The sequence below is a fragment of the Manis pentadactyla genome, chromosome 8 (assembly GCF_030020395.1).
Source record: "Manis pentadactyla isolate mManPen7 chromosome 8, mManPen7.hap1, whole genome shotgun sequence".
NCBI lineage: Eukaryota > Metazoa > Chordata > Mammalia > Pholidota > Manidae > Manis > Manis pentadactyla.
The window spans coordinates 8700440-8717363 of record NC_080026.1 but is presented as its reverse complement, the minus strand read 5'-3'; the positions used below and the strand labels follow the sequence as shown (position 1 = coordinate 8717363).

Below are 16924 nucleotides of genomic sequence, written 5' to 3'. Positions count from 1 at the left end.
TCTAGAGCAGCACCGTCTGAAGAGAACATAATCACAGATGCTACATGTGTAGTTTTCGAATTTCTGGTAACCAAATAAAAAAGTAAAAAGGAACAAGTAACCTAATTTTCTTATTATATTTATTTAAACCACTATATCTAATATGTTATTATTCCCACAATTAAGATTAGCCAAATTTCCAGTTTCAACAACCACTTGTGGCTAGTGTCACCCTCACTGGACAGTAGTTCTAGAGTTAATAGTTCTTGGTACTTATTTATAGTAAAATATTTCATTCACATTTCTTAATGATTAGAATTTCTTTTAGAGATATTTTACATATCCTGACTCGAAAATCTACTTCCTTTTTTTTATCCTTAGAGCAAGGCATTGAGTTGTAAAACTGCTTCTCTCTTTCTCTGTCATATATGTATACATATACACATATATATATTTTTTGAAAGCAAATTTCAGTTCATTAATATTTTATGTATGTGTGTTTACTTATTTACCAAAATTCAGGGATAAACAAAGTTCCTGAATGGAACCTTTTTCATCAGCTACTATTTCTATGCAATTGAACCAAAACATTTAATCATACTCAAACTCAAATTTCAGCCTCTGAAGCGGTGAACGAGTTTTCCATTTGCTGTTTGATATAGTACATTTCTAGTCCTCCTTTGAGTGTTGACAATGCTAAGTTATTTCTGTTTCTTCCAAAAATAGTTGAGGGTACTTGCTTGTCAACATTGCATTCTTTTAAAAAGTACGTTTTAAATCTATTCTTCAGATTACTTCACCCAAGCCCAAAAGATTTGATTTACTCTTATCAAAATTCATTATATTTTCCACTGTACAAGTATTTTATATGTGAAAAAAATAGGAGAGGTATTTCTGCATTGTTTTCTGTAGAATGTTCTCTCACTGAGGGAACAAAGAAATCAGAGGAAAATGTATGCAGAAATCTTCACATCCATTTTTCCTAAGAACATTCTTCCTCCTTTTTAAAATAATTCATTTGGTTTCATGAGAAATAAGCATAATTGTTATCTTTACTTATGGAGGAGCTGATTTATTAGGAAGAGATGTAATTCACAATGCCAAGCTTCTGTTAACCTGTGCTTTAGTTTGCATCTTTGTGTATTATACATCATCACCATGACATTTCCTTTTGGAGAGGAAACTGGCTTTGTAAAGCTTGTAGCTGGCTATGAGACAGCTCTCATGTATGTTTTAATTGTCATATCAATGATTAGTGCCCTATTGTCTTTGCTTAGGCAATTCTAAATTATCTACAAATTTACTATGAGTAAGATTAAATTCCCTATCCTAGTCTTATTTTTGGAAAAGTAAGAACATTTGTGCATATATTTGAAATGCATGGTGAATGTTGATAGCTGTATAAGGAAGAGAATCCTAGAGCTTAAGATATGATAAAGAGCTTTGCACAGAACAGGTGTTCAGAAATACCTATTAGCAAAATAGCTTGAACAGGTAAGTGAGGATCAAGGGACATTGATCTTTCTTGGTTTGCCCCCACTAGGCCCCAAATCATGCTTTTGATTCTGTGTATGTCACAAGTTTTCTTCCCTATAATTACAATGTCTGTCAAAGTTCCTTGCCTTACATAATATGACCTTAACTATATAGGATGGTCCTTAGGCCATTCTGTGTATGCCACTTCTTTGTACAAGGACTGTTTCTGCTATCAGTGGCTTTTGTTTCCATGTCAGACCTGAATTATTTTTCCACTGGACTCTTTTTTGTTTGTTTGTTTTGGCTCTAACCACTAATATTTTGATCGTTGTCATGCTGTCTTGCTGTCAAATGACAGCAACAAATTGAGCAGGCAGCCTGTGCACATTTTTCCAACTTACGTCAAAAACTTTTGCAAGGCTAAGACTGTTTTCGTAATGGATATAGTCATCTTTAATAGTGACTTTAAGGGGACAGACCTGCATATTCAAATGTACCCTTCACCTATATTTTAATAATGCTATACAAATCAATGAAATTTATACATATTTAAATAATTCAATAATTTCTGCTGGGAAAAGTACAAAAATAGTTTAATACAGGATATACATTTCTTGACTCCCAAATCATAAATGGTAACTGAGAATTCTGTTAAATGGCTTGCCTCAACATGACAACTAGATTCTCAACTAAAATGATTTCTGGAGAGTATTTTCAAGCTACTACCAAAAAAAAAACCTGTAATGTTTTAAGTCACTGACAAATGATCGCTTAGAATAGTGCATTAAATCTTCATAGAAATCTACAAAAACAAATAAAAGTGGCAGTATTTGTCTTAATAACTTATATCCTTTGGATAAAAATATACCAATAAAAAGAACACACTAAAAAAAATTTTTTTTCACTAAACCGAATACCTGATCATAGTAGTATACTAACTATACTATAGTATATAGTATATATATTTTAGGTGATACTATAAATGGCCTTTATACCCTAAACATCTTCTGATTCATTATTATGTTTCTTTGTCATAAATAACTTGATATGTGACTGAAAAATTAGGAGACAATGTTGTTAAAATGCAGAAATGATGTTAGCTAACATACAGTTTTCCCCAAAATATTGATGTTTTAAAACATTCAGGGGCATCTTTTCCCTCACACTTAAACAGAACATCCTTACCAATAAAAGATGTTAACATTAACACAGAAAATTTACTGAAGTGCCTTCTTCAGTGCAAGCAGTGGTCTTAACATGCCCAAGAACTACTGTGCTTTGACCTTTCTCTCTGTATTAAAATACTGTAGCAATATTTTGTTTTGATGACATCATACAAATGTCCCCAGAATCTCCATCTCGAGGGAGAAAAGATGAGGCCCAGGGCCTGTAGCTGCAAAGGAGCCTTATGGCTGTGATTGAGGTACAAATGTCCATAGAGCTTTAACTGGGCCAGTATCAATATGGAATTTTATTGTTTTTATTAGTGTTCTCATTTCAAAGTTTCATAAGTTTTGAGTGATCTTCCTTTAATCATGTTTTCCCCTTAAGCCCTTATGTTATTTTTTGAGCCATGGCTTTACAGACACATTTTCTTTCTTTTGTGGAGCACATCTACATTGTTTTAGCACCATGCTGCATCTAAAACTGTATATCTAAATGTAACTAAACATCTATGTAACTTAAATGCCTAGATGTAATTTTTGTAAATATAATACTATAAAATATAACCAAAATGCTGAATGTTATAATATAACCTTAATGTCTAAATTTCTTTAATCAGTATGTAATAATAATAATAATATACTAGAATACAATAATTTTACCCATCAAATTATTCAAATGGTCATTGTATCTCATCTAAAATGAATAACTCTGAGTCTTAGCTTTTATGCTAAATGATCAGTTTAATTTACCAGCTAGTATGTACTATTTATAACCATGGATTTGTAGAAAAAATACTTACCTCATAGAAGCAAAACTCCCCCAAAGAACTTCCCTTATCTTCTTTCATATTATGGAAATAACTTTTTCTTGGAAATGTGAAGTCTGACTTCAAAAAGTGGGCACCATAAGTCAGACCATAACCACAGGAGATGGCTAAAGAATATTCATATGCATTTCTCATTCCAAGAAGTCATTCCTACTTACTCTACATTCTTTGTCCAATCTGGAGGGTTACTCAAGGTCATGAATACACAGTTGGTCAGAATAGTGCACATGATAAGCATGCTGAATAAAGTAGATTATAGTTAAGGAATAAATGCTAGTACATTATCATGGCCATTTATAATGATCCAATACAAAAAAAATACAGGTTACCTATGAAATTAATCTCACTTATTTATTTTAAAACAATGACAAAAATAATAAGAAACTTCAAAGCCTGTCATATATTCTTGGTCCACTCTATTTTCACTTTACATCATTTCCTCACAAAACTGAATTTAATGGAGATATCTATTTGAAGTAAATGGAAATTTTGAATTCTGATCAGTTGTGTGAAATTGTACTGCAAAGGGAAATGACCATTCTTTAATAAGTTTATACGTGGGAAAGTTGTATTTTAGATAAAATTTTAAATCTCCACTGACTGACAAAAAGTTAATAAGCACAATATAGAAAGCCTGAGAACGTTTATCCTTAGGCACTCTACTAGTTTTAGAGTGATGTAACTCATTCCCTTAGCATCTACAACATAAGAATAGTGGAAAAGACAATTATTTGCTGATAAGTTAATATTATTTTCTAACATTTCATCTGTACTTCAGCTTGTGAGGGAATTCAATGGGCTGTCTAGTTACCATCCTGGGTCTAGTCTGCCACATATTTTGAGGTAAATCTTATATTTTAAAATATGAATACTTTCCAGTATCAAATCATAGAATGACAGAATTCAAATATACCTCAAAAGCTTATCAATCCTATTTGTCCTTTTACAGGGTTAGCTAGTCTTTTGTCTCTCTTTTAGTTTTTATAAGCATGTTTTGAATTCATCTGTATAAAATGCCCATTCTCAAACACTGCCTCTAAAGATCACTTATTTTATCATTACTTATTTGAGAATTTTCTTGAAATCCTCACCTATTCTATCTTTCTACGTGTATCTCTGACTATCATAGCAAATAGTTCTAAGTTAGTGATTTTAAAATACATATTATCAATCATATGCATGGGCACATAGTTTAATAAATATTTACTGAAGGGAAGAAGAAAGGAAGGTCAGAGCACGGTGCTGAAGATAGCCAATTAAGGCATGCAAGTCTGAACATTCAGCAATATAGATAATACTAACCACAGTAGACTATGTTTCCTTAGTAATGGTTATGTATGTTCTAATTAAGGTTCATAAAAGTGTGAAGGAGATTTGCTGTTGTTCCTATTACACAGTATGTTTCACTTATACATTCACTAATGTTAAAGTTGCTTTTTACTTCTAGAATTATGAGTCATTCTATGACCTTGGCAAAGTAGCAGAAAATCAATGAAAGCAACTGATTAAACGTTACCACTAATTTCAAACATAATAAATATTTTAAATGACATTTTCTATAAAATCAACCACTAGAAACAGCATTTAGACAATTCACATGAAAAGGATATGAATGTACCAAAATCTTAATAGCAATTTTCCTAACAGGGTTTAGTGGAGTTAAAATATACAAGGCAGAGGTGGCACTGAATCGGAAAATTGCCTTCCCTTTATTCAATACTATAAAAGTCTGAAAAAGAAAATATGAGAAAAAATTACTGGATTAGACACGTGGCTTATTTGAAGAGCATACACACATGAAAACTTTTTACCTGATTTGTTTGTTCAAGCTTGTTTGTTTGAACCAGTTGGCATATCATAACTGTAAACATGTTAGATGTTTCTTCCCTAATTTAACATATAGCTATAAATGAAGAAATGATTTACTATTACCTAATCTATCTCTAAGGTTCCAGCTTCCTGATATGAAGTGATGATCCTACACAAAATTTTTACCAAGTAGGAAGATAACTTTACATACTCTAATGCTATTTAAAGCTTACCATCTGTCCAGCTTTGGTAACTTTTCAGATTATTCTGTACACATTGCAATTAAAAAAACCTTTTACTAATATTTTAATTACATCAAATCTTTTAACTTCAAAGTTTATGAAGTCTCTCTAGTTTCCTAGTAGTATTTTCCCTACTTTAAAATGTTCAAAGAGGCTAAATAACATGGTTTTGCTGATTCTGTAGATCTTCTGGTAATACTGAGAAGGGACAGCTGCATTGAGAATTTGGCTGAAACACACCTTTTCAAAGGGCATTTCATAGCTACAGTCCTATGACCTGAAACCTATAATCATCAACTTAGCATTTAAGCTATGCTACCCAGTGATTACCTACCATGTCTCCCTAGGATCATCTTTTATTTGTTCCCACCAAGGCATCTCTGCTCCAGCCAATTCAGTCCACTTGCCAGTCCCACTTACAACCTGTGAACTTTTGATTCTGGAAATGAGTGTCATAGAATCCTAGTGGAGGGAGGCGCCTGTGAGGTCTTCTAATGCACACTCCATCCTATTTCAGGTCCATAACAGACCTGCCAAAAAGGTCCCACCTGCAATTACCCACTACTATGTCAAAGTTTCTTACTCCTGTCTGCATATTAGACTCCCAGAAGTAATTTTTAAATTGCCAGTGTTTGAGTCCTACTCAAGACCAATTGATCAGAATTTTTGAAGGACACACACACAGTAGTTTAAAAAAATTTCTTCATGTGATTCTAATATGCAGCTAGGGTTGAAAATTCCTGTTCTCTGGGAATGTCCTTAGCTCTCAAAATCACCTCCTCCATCTGTTTTTCCAGATGAACCACACTGCCTTCTGATCACTCCAACTGTTCCCCTTTACCAGTATGTCTTTAGTATGTTAATTTGCACATATTCCTATGTTGTTTGTAATTACAGTCAAGCAGCAATTTACATGTAGGGTTCATTCCACTGAAGACTAGGTTAGAAATTGTTATGAACCATTGAGCATAAAGAGCCTGTAATCTACTTTTTCTCCATTTTTCCCCTCAGCATTTAATAGCATAGTGTGCAAATAAATATATTTTAATTAAATGTGGGCTTACCTTTAAGACATCTATTCTATATATCCATTTACTTAATAATATGTTTTTACCCTTTAACTAAAGGCTGTATTCCATACATTCATGTTCACTGACAACGTGCTCTGTGTGAATAGGTAGAGAAAAAATTTTTATATTGTGACTATAAAAGGCAGAGAAAACAATTTCTCTGTACATTTCCCTTTTGTTTTCAAGATCATGGAGCCAACCATTGCCTAACCAGCAATTTTCCATCAACTTTACTCTATAAATGTATAAATGTGAACAATTCTATGAAGAAGGTAAGTCAACTGTTCGTTACAAGCACTGAGGTTATCTGCAAGGGACTGGCCTTTGGGAAGACTGTCCTTGATGCCTAAATGCATTAAAGAATTTTCTTGAATTCACAGGATTAGGTCATGCAAAATTACAAACAATATAGATCTCTTTAGGCATTGCACTACAGCCGATCCTGTAAAGTTCACCATAATTTAAGGTGAATTTACCCATGCTTTTTTGAAACAATTTCCCTGAAAAGCCAATTGCCACTTGTAATATTAGAAGAGGATTTTATTTTGAAAAATGTCCAAAAACAGAATGAGCAGGAATGAACTGTTCCTTTAAACATGGAAGCTTCTGCTCCTCTTGCAAGATTATCCCTTGTGGTACTAATGGGATTAGAAATGACATGCCAAGGGCATCTTCACTGAATTTGCAGGTTCTGGAATAGAGCAGGATTTAAAAATACAATCCCAGTTTATTTCTGGAGAGCAAACCTGACACAAAGAAAACCCTGAATCCTGAAAATGAGGAATACAATACTAATATCCTGTATAGGGAAAGAATTACAAGAAAAACATTTGAAATTTAGGGTTCTGATGTTATTGAAAGATGTAACTAAACTGAAAATTACTTAAGGGAATGTCAGATAATTGGATGAAGGATAAATAGTGTCATTTCCTCAATCATGGTCACATGATAAGTAATGATGTAATTAAAGAAAAACGTATTGCTACTAAGGTGAATGGTAGAGCTGAAAGAATGTTACATTGGGTATTGTCCAGTCTGGAATGGCACTGGCTCCTTTTTCCCAGGTAATATACATTCTAGAAGCACACTAAAATTTTACTGTTTGAGGCAAGAATAAGCTTTTACATCTCTGAGGAAGACCACATCAGAGAACTCAAAAATTATACAACCAATTTTTAAAATTTTTCTTTCATTATATTAATAAACACCAACTATAGTTTTGCTAAGTGGTTAATTGCTCTGGCTCTGGAGTCTGATTGCCTACATGCAAATCCTGAATCCACCACATATGGAGTGTGACCTTGGGCGAGTTACTTAGCCTCTCTGGGTTTCACTTACTCATTTGTAAAATGAGGCTAACATACTACCTGCCTTACTGGTTCTTTGAATATTAAATGTTATGCCAGCTAAAGCACTTAGTGCCTGACAGAGTATGAGCACAGCAAATGTTAGCTATTACTATCACTGTCACGATTCTTAAGTTATTACCTGGTCAACTTAAATGCCATTAAATTACATTATGATTTCACTCATCTGAAAGATCAGGCATGTAAAATACATAATTAATTAATGGCAACAGTTACATAATGCTTTACAATTTAAAAATGCCTTTCATTTTCATTATTTCATATAGTGCAGATAGTTTCATACCATATTTTCATTTATTTATTCTACTGAAGTATTGTCGTATTGGTTACAAGTATACAACACAGTGGTAAACAGTTACCCATGTTATTAAATCCTCACTCCCGCTAGGGCAGTTACTATCTGTCAAGGTAGGAAGATGTTACAGAATCACTGGCTATAATTCTCCATGCTGCACTACCACCCCCGTGACCAACTTATATTATAATGGAGAATTTTTGTGCCCTTTTATACCCCTCACCCCACCCAGCCACTCCAGCCCCCCTCCCCCATGGTCACCATCAGTCATTTCTCAGTAGCTGTGAGTCTACTGCTCTTTTGTTCATTTAGTTTAGTTCTGTTTTTTTATATTCCACAAATAAGTGAAATCATATGGTATTTGTCTTTCTCTGCCTGCCTTCTTTCACTGAGCATGAATAACTTTCTAGGTCCATCCATGTAGTTGCAAATGGGAGGATTTCTTTCTTTTTTATGGCTGAATAACATTCCATTGTGTTTATGTACACATCTTCTTTATCCATTCATCTGTTGATGGACACTTTGCTTCATACCATATTTTTAAATTCCAAGACTTCTCCATTAGCTTCTTACATTAGCTTCTTCTGTCCTAAGAATCACAAATTGCTTTTTTCTTCAGTAGCACCTCAGTCTTCAACTTTAAATACACTTCATAAAGGAAAGCAGTGCAGCCAACAGTAAAAAGTCTAGCTGTCTCAGAAGATGGGTCACAGTTACTATGAAGACATCAAGGTCCAAGTCTGGTTCCCAGACAAGGAGGCTGTAAAAACTGCCTTAGCACAGAGAACAATCCTGTTTCCTAGTGGCAGACTCACATTAACTAAACTTGAAAGCCTGACATAGAAACAGAATGCCAGTTTATTTATTTAGATGAGATACATTACTGCTCATGGACTGAAGTAATTGCAGTGACATTACCAACACATTCTTTCCTTCTAAGTAGAACTGTGGTAAGACAAATTAGAATAAGAAGGTTCTTTGCTGAGGGTGGTGTCCAAACAAGCTTAGTAAAGTGATATGGCATGTTTAATGACACCTCTGTTAGGGAGACCAGTGTAGCCGCTCTGCAATGAAGTGACTTTGGTTTGGGGAGGAAATGCTTTCAGGGTTACTGCTGAACATCTGTCTGCCTTGGAAAAATGCCATTTATCTTTATTATTCTTCCCCCCACCCCTTAATCTTACCGATTCCCTTTCTTAAAGACACTTCTTTTAAGAAGCAAATATTTTTAATCATGTCAAAGTCATAACCCTGTTCCCTGGAGGCATGTTTGCAAATATATACTTTGAATCAGTAGTTTTCAGTGGACAATTTTCTCCCAGTTTCTTGGGGGATGTCTCACTGTCAACATGTAATAATACAGTAACTAAACTTCAAATTTTTATTTATCAATTCTGTAGTAAAGTACTAGAATAAATTACTTTCAGAAATCCATGAATATCTATTAAATGTCACCTTTCATGAAAGCAGTTTAAAAGGAGAAAGGAAAGGACTTATTTATTTAAATTTGTTTTGTGAGGTTAAGTAAAGCATTTAAAAGCTGCTACTCAAAGTATGGCCCATGTACTAGCAGCATGAGTCTCACTTTAGGGCTTGTTAGAAATGGCAGGATCTCTGTCCCCACCCCAGATTTATGGAATCAGAATCTGTAGTTGAACAAGATCCTCAAGTGATGTGAATGTACATATAAATTTGAGAAGCATTTCTGCAGAGCAGTCGGGCTAGTTCCATGTCTGAGTGGTTGTCTGCACCTTTAGCCAGCACTGATCTTATGAAGTTAGCAGAATACTGCCTAAAGAACGCAGTTTCATTAGTCACTTCTTTGGTGTTCAATATCTTCTTTAATCCATAAGCCATCAACTCATGGGGTTATTCATTTATCTTTAGTTTTTACATAGAAACTGTTTTATGCATGCTAATGTGAAGCATAAAATGTGGTTATGAAATGCCAAAATGCCCAATTAGAAAGCATAGAATCTGTCATCCATTCTTTTATGTACCTATAAAATTCTGCACAGCCAGTTTAACTTCAGAAACTAGTTAATTCTGGCAAAATTATGTGGTTATGCTAGCATTAGGAAGGCCCAGTCATAGCTGTCGATCTAAATCATATAGAAATGAAGAAAACTTGGAGTTTTTTTGTCTTTTGTTCATGATATTTTTTGCTCAGAGTGATGTTTTAACAATATGTATGTTTTCCAGAATCTAGCCTGTCACAAATTAAGTAAGATAAAGAGAAGCTCCCAATTATATCCCAAATTAGTGAACCTCCCCCCAAAAAATGTATCTCCGAATGACTATGCTTCTGTAGTTACTATCTTCCTGCAGGAGGATGCTTAGTAAAAGGTTATTTATTTCCCTCCAGAATACAAATCTATTGTGATGAAACCTCCAGGCAAATAAAAACTAAAAAGAGAGAAGCACACCATCCCATAGCTCTTCTGCACTGCTGCCATCCTCCTGTCTACCACGTGCTTGAATATGTCACCAGTAACATTTTGCTTTGCTGATGTCGGTTTTAATTCTGACTATCTCAAATGCTGTGAAATCATAGAACTTGTTCATCTCTTCACTTTAGCCACATCTTGACTTCATTCCTTAAAAATGTTTCTTTTATTATACTGTGCTTAAATGTAAGTAGAAACAAAAAGCTTAAATGTTTACTTCAAGAATTAACTTTAGGAGTGTGACTTAATGTTTGGAAGTATAAAATCGACACTTACTTTCTTGCTGATATAGTACGGGTCCAGATCCTCCAATGGCTCTGACACCATCCCCGGAGGGATGTCTCCATAAATAAATGGAAGGTTCTTTCCAGCTTCCAAGTCACTATTTGGCTTTGGTTTGTTCTCATCATCATTGTCTTGTTCTCTCTTGGGCTTCTTGGCTTTCTCCTCTGCAGCACGCTTTTCGATAGCAGCCAGAGATTCTCTAGTGAAAAGGCGGAAGCTCTCGGGTCCTGGGGGTACCAGCAGTGCCTGTGCCATCTTTTCATCCTGCACATTTAATTACGTTTAGCTTCTTGCATAAGAATTGCCTAACCAAAAAAAAAGTCAATGAGAGTTAAGAAAGCAAGTGAGTGAGAGGGATTACGATCAACCCATATGCCACTGAATGTTCTGGTAATCTTTTAAAAAGTATAAACAGTAAGTAGTGCTTTTCATGCTGCTCTACAGATTTTAACTCGGAAACATAATCATTCCATCTACTTTTCAATAAGCCAACTTTGTAAGTCTATCAAAAGTCTGTCTGAGATCTTTGAGCCAAAATACAGCACAGTATACTTTTGGTAAAACAAGAAATGCCAGTAAGACTTGTCAATAAAATTACTTAAGGACCATTATTTCTCCCCTTCCTTTTGTCATATCTTACTTACTTTCCAAATAAGAAATCCTGGAAACAATGCAATGGTATGTCATCCCGGACTCACGAAGTCTCAGGATAGGGAAAGAAGTTTTGCCCAACCCAACCCAACCACTGTTCTGTCAGCATCATTACCACTGATGTCCCAGACAAGGTCTGACCAGCAACAGCGACAGACAAGTCAAAACTATTTTTGTTTACTTTTCACCTTGGATTCTTCCAAGGCATCTTTTGAGGAAATGCAGAATATATTTACTCCCTTTTCCAATCTGCTGCTTTTCAACTGTTCCAAGACAGTTCTCATATTCTTCCTGAATCTTCCATTTGCTGTAGTGGTGAAAAGCATGGACTGTGGAGCCAGACACTCTCTGTTCTGAGCCCTGGCTCTGCCCCTTATGAGCTGCATGACTTTGCAAAATGTAACCACTCAGTTCTTCAGTCTTCATCTATAACATGGGGGTAGTATGAGAACTGACCCCCTAGGTTGTAAGTAATAAATAAATTAGTTTACATTAAGTGCCTAGAATGGTTTCGGGAATTAGTAAGCACTATGTTAGTATCAACTATCATAATCCAATTATCATCAGTTCCTTCAGCCATTTCTGCTGTTGTGATTTCAAGCATCCTCACAATTCAAGCCACTCTCCTTTAAATGAGGTCTTGACTTGCTGAAATCACAGCTGACCATGGAGCACCAGAATTGGGCTGGGAAGTGCAACATACAGGCTAGGCATATTCACACATGCCTGCCACCTGACTGGGAGAAGGCAACATGTGGAGTGGACCTGCTCAGTTTCCCAGGGGAGGGAAAAAATGTCCTATCTGCTGGAAACGTGACGGAACTGTCAAAAATACAGGAAATCAACTACATAAACTTTGAGACATAAGTTAACAGTTACTTATTATGCATTGCATGAAATACCACATTTAAAAGATGAAGATGGAAAACAGGAACAGTTACAACAAAATACAGTGAGTGCCTCAGTCATCGTGTACAACAGTCACAACCCTGGCATCAGAGTAACCAGATGTCATCTGTGACATTTCCGCCATCGCCAGCCACCCGCCCCACCTCTGTATCTGCACTTACTCTAGTCACTGTAGTACTTTATCCCAAATGGCTTGCTAGTTCTTAGCAGTTTGTTGCATGGATATACTGAGGTTAAAGACAATGAGAAATTCTAGATCTTGCAGTAATATAAGTAAAATGGCATAAGTTAGTATATGTGTTTTGAGTTTCTGGTTCCTTGGTCTGTTGCAGTGATAAGAAAGCATTTTTAATAGCTTTGCCTTTTCACTGAATTAGTTTTTGTATGTGACATTTTTATTATATTTTCTACTATTAGGAAGGTATATTCTCAATAAGTTATGAAATATCAGATGTTAAAAGTGGTGCCATTTTCCCTACTAGTTCTGAAGAACTTCTGATTTGTAGTGAAGCTTCCTTCCTTCCTTCTTTCCTTCCTTCGTTCCTTCCATCAAATGGTATATGAATCAGCATATTTGTGAACAATTATTCTATTTTACTAAAAAAACAATCAGCTATTTATTTTGTGCATTCTAAATTAATGGCAGATGGCAAAAAATAGAATTAATGTTTTGAGCCATTCTATGCCAATTTGGATGGCTACATAGCCAATTGACCTCTAGGATGTGTGAGAATAATCACAGCTTTTATACTTTTGAGTGTAGAAGGAGTTTGTGCATCGACTGCAAGCCTTAAACACCCAGAGATGTGTGATCCACCTGTCATACATCACCTGTCAGGAATTGAATGGTTCTTCCTAAGTCCGAAATGAAAATAAAACAGCATGACAAACATATCTTAAGAAAGTTTTATGAAACACAGTTGCTTTCTTAGGGGAGACAAAAGGTTACTTCCATATTTAAGTATTTATTGAACTGATTTCAGTTTCTTTATTGACAGTGAAATGAAAAACATGCAGCAATTGAGATCAGAAATCTGGGTTAGTATTGAGTCTGCCACTAACAGTTTGCCTGTGTCATTTAACTTTCCTCAACCCCAATGTCATTGAAGTACCTTATCATATATGTTGCAACACTTTGCCATAAAGAAATAACTAATTTTATTCATTTAATTGGAAATTCCTGGTTCATAAATTTTAAAACGAAATTAGGTTAAAAATATCCAATATGGATATCTTTACAAATTCCTCTGATTTCTCTGTGATGACATAGAACAAGGTCATCATTTTACTAAATGTTCATGATTTTTACATGAACAAAACTAGAAAATCATGAACATTTATTTAAAAAGAAGCAGTCCTTCACCTTGTTTACTTATCAAGGGCTAGGAAAAAGAACTTGAGCTGCAGTCAAGAGGAAGTAAAAAAGTCTCTGAAATTCCTACACCATTGTCTCTGAATCCAGACTCTCAGCTTTTCCTCTGCAAGGAGATCTAGTGTTTGCCCAATATTTGGATAGGCTGAGACATTGAAAATTACAGTGAGCAGAGCTTCTCATGGCTTTACCTGCAGCTCTGCTGTTTAGAAACTTGTCATAGTTCTTTAGCAGTCTATTTTAATTTCTTTCTGATTCTTTCTTGTTCTTTGTGAGCTTATTATACAGACTCTTACATAATTTTATATTCCTATTAGAGCAGGCTTTTAAAAAATTAATTCCTACTGATGCCTTGGTGTGGAGAATATATTATTAATGAATATGCATGCACTATAATTTATTAAAATATATCAAATCTAATATACCACAATTTCCCCAGAACTCTCCTTTAAAGGACAGAAAAGATCTGAAGGAATGATCTCTTCAATTAAAAACCAGAGTCTCTGGGAATGTGTGTGAGTAAAGCAAATGCATCCCTCTATTAACCAATACAAATATTGTGGTTCAAAATATCCTATTATAGGGATGGACCACAAAATATCAAACCTGGAAAAAACCTTTGGATCATATATTTAGAAAATATTTATTGAGGGACCACTATGTATCAATACTGTGCTAGGACCAGGCACCCCTGGTCCCTGCCTTTGAGCTGATAGTCAAGTGTGAGAGAGAGATGTTTATAGAAATAATTATTAGACAATTATATATAACTGGTTATTGTGTGTGCTCCATACAAGGAAGCTGCCCAGAGAAGGGTTGGGAGGGGTTCAGGAGTGTTTCCATCAGGAAGTGATACTGGAGTAAGTTTTGTAGACTGGTTGGGATTTGACCAACTAGTTGTGGTCATGGTAGAAAGACATGCTAATAGAGATACTCTAGGCAGGGAGACAGCATAGACATGAGCCCAGAAATAAGAAAAACGCCTGGAGAGTTTGGGAAGAATTAAATAGTTTCATTATGGGTGGAGACCAACCTGCCCAAAATGATAGGTAAGAGAAAGGACTGAAAGGTTAAGCAGGATATAGATCACCAAAGGTCTTGTATAGCATGCTCAGGTACACCATGGATGGGGAGTAACATGGTCAATTTGAAGATTAGAAAGATGGTTGCAGTATGAAGGGTAAATAAGTAGGGAGTGATTGTAGAGCAATGGTTTTCAAACATTTTGGTTTCAGGATCCCTCTATACTCTTTAAATTATTGATGACCTCAAAGAGCTTTTGTTTATGGGGGAGTTATCTATCATATATTTACTATATTAAAAATTGAAATAGAAAAATTAAAAAACTTTTATTAACAAACTTAATAATAATAAATGCTGTATGTTCACATGCATAATGGATTTTTAATGAAAAAACTATTTTCCCAAACATAAAGGATCAAAAGAGAAGAATGAATTTGTTTTAAATGTGGGCAAATCTCTTTACTCTCTTAACTTAATGGAATGCAACTAGATTCTTATATCTGCTTCCAAGTTCAGTTCGTTGAAATATTTTGTTTTGACTGAAGTACAAGAAGAAAATCCTCACATACACACATACAAACACACACACAGCTGGAAAAAAGGAGTATTTTAATGGTCTCTTTAGGCAATTGTGAATATTCTTCTTTGATACACACCAAAACTCTACAAATGGCAGCTTTTAAAATTAGTTTGAGTCTGGAATCAGAGACCATATCAATGAGTCTTGCTCTTTGGATGTTTTTTTTTATCATCATGCGTGGATCATTTGAAAAACATTGGCATATTTTATGAAGATTTTCCAAACTTTGGTAAATTTCACTATGTAACATTTAAAAACCACATTTGTTAATATCACCATTGAGCTCATGAAAAAAGTCAGAATGTATTTGAAGGCTGTCAGGCTCCCAGTGGCAGGTAAAAGTTTTCCAAAATACCAATTTCTACTTGAAGGCTCCAGTTTTAACATTGACAACAAATGCCGTCATTTTCTTTTCCTGAAGTGACAAGCTTTTTCTTTGTTCATTTTTGAGAAAATATCTGCCAGATAACCGAGTCTGAATAACCATAGCTTGTCAGTTCTTTGAACTGAAAATGGGGTTCCATTAAAAAAAAAAGGCTTTTTCAGCTCCTGACTCACACAATCCCATGAGTATTTTTCCCTGAGACAACCATAGCACTTCGGGATGCAGAAGAAATGGTCTATGCTTCCCATTTCATCATATAGAATAGTAAAAATACATCATCTTTAAGGTCAAGTGTAATGAAATTCCTAATATTTACTGCATCATCAAAGATGTTCTTATGTGAACTGGCATGTTTTTCCTCCTGAAAGCGTGTGGTGGTGAAGAAAACAAGAACTCCTACATTTTGATGCCACTGCCTTGATTCCTGCTAAGGCATTACCAGTTGCACCCCTGTGACTTTCACATTATCAGTTCAAATGCCAAAACAGGGGGGAAAAAAGGCAAATGACATATTGGTATTATTAGGAAAATAGTTTAGACTTTGAAGCCCACCAAAAAGTGACACAGGAATCCCCAGTTGTCTGCAAACTACCCTTTGAGAACACTGCCCTAGAAGGAAACAGGTGGACACCCCTCGTCTGAAGGAGAAGGCAAGAAAATTTGACTATAGCTCTACTATTAAGGCTCTGGACTGGACAGTCAGAACTGTATCCAAGCCCTAAATCCTGTATAATTTTCAGCTTCCTATCTTTATAATGAAGATAATCACAGCAATGATATTACATAGAGTTAATGTGACATATAAATGAGAAAATGTACCTAGAGGGTGAGCACAGTGCCTGGAAGATACGGCAATCAGTAAGTTAGGGAAGAACCAAACCATGGCCACAGGCCTATACTCAAAGCACAATTAGGAGAGAGAAAAATCAATGAGATTTTGTGATGACTTGATATGATGGATGAAAATGAGTTATAGAGTTAAACTCAATCCCAGACTTCTGGTTTAAGCCACAAGTTGTCATTAGCCCAGCAGAGCAGTAG

The 16924-nt window shown here is 35.1% G+C and overlaps 1 protein-coding gene across 6 annotated transcripts in view; it reads right to left on the bottom strand.

Moving 5' to 3' along the window:
* LOC130678827 (sodium channel protein type 3 subunit alpha) overlaps positions 1 to 16924 on the bottom strand; it is a 113240-nt gene that overhangs the window by 75677 nt on the left and 20639 nt on the right. For 4 of the 6 annotated variants that reach the window (XM_057505476.1, XM_036884373.2, XM_036884375.2 and 1 more), the window contains exon 1: positions 3607 to 4571. In XM_057505476.1, the coding sequence (XP_057361459.1) occupies positions 3607 to 3686 (80 nt within the window). In that variant the 5' untranslated portion in view covers positions 3687 to 4571. Of the gene's footprint in view, positions 1 to 3606; positions 4573 to 5058; positions 5178 to 10954; positions 11269 to 16924 lie in introns of those variants that run through there. The other 2 variants (XM_036884368.2, XM_057505477.1) reach the window with 2 other exon arrangements.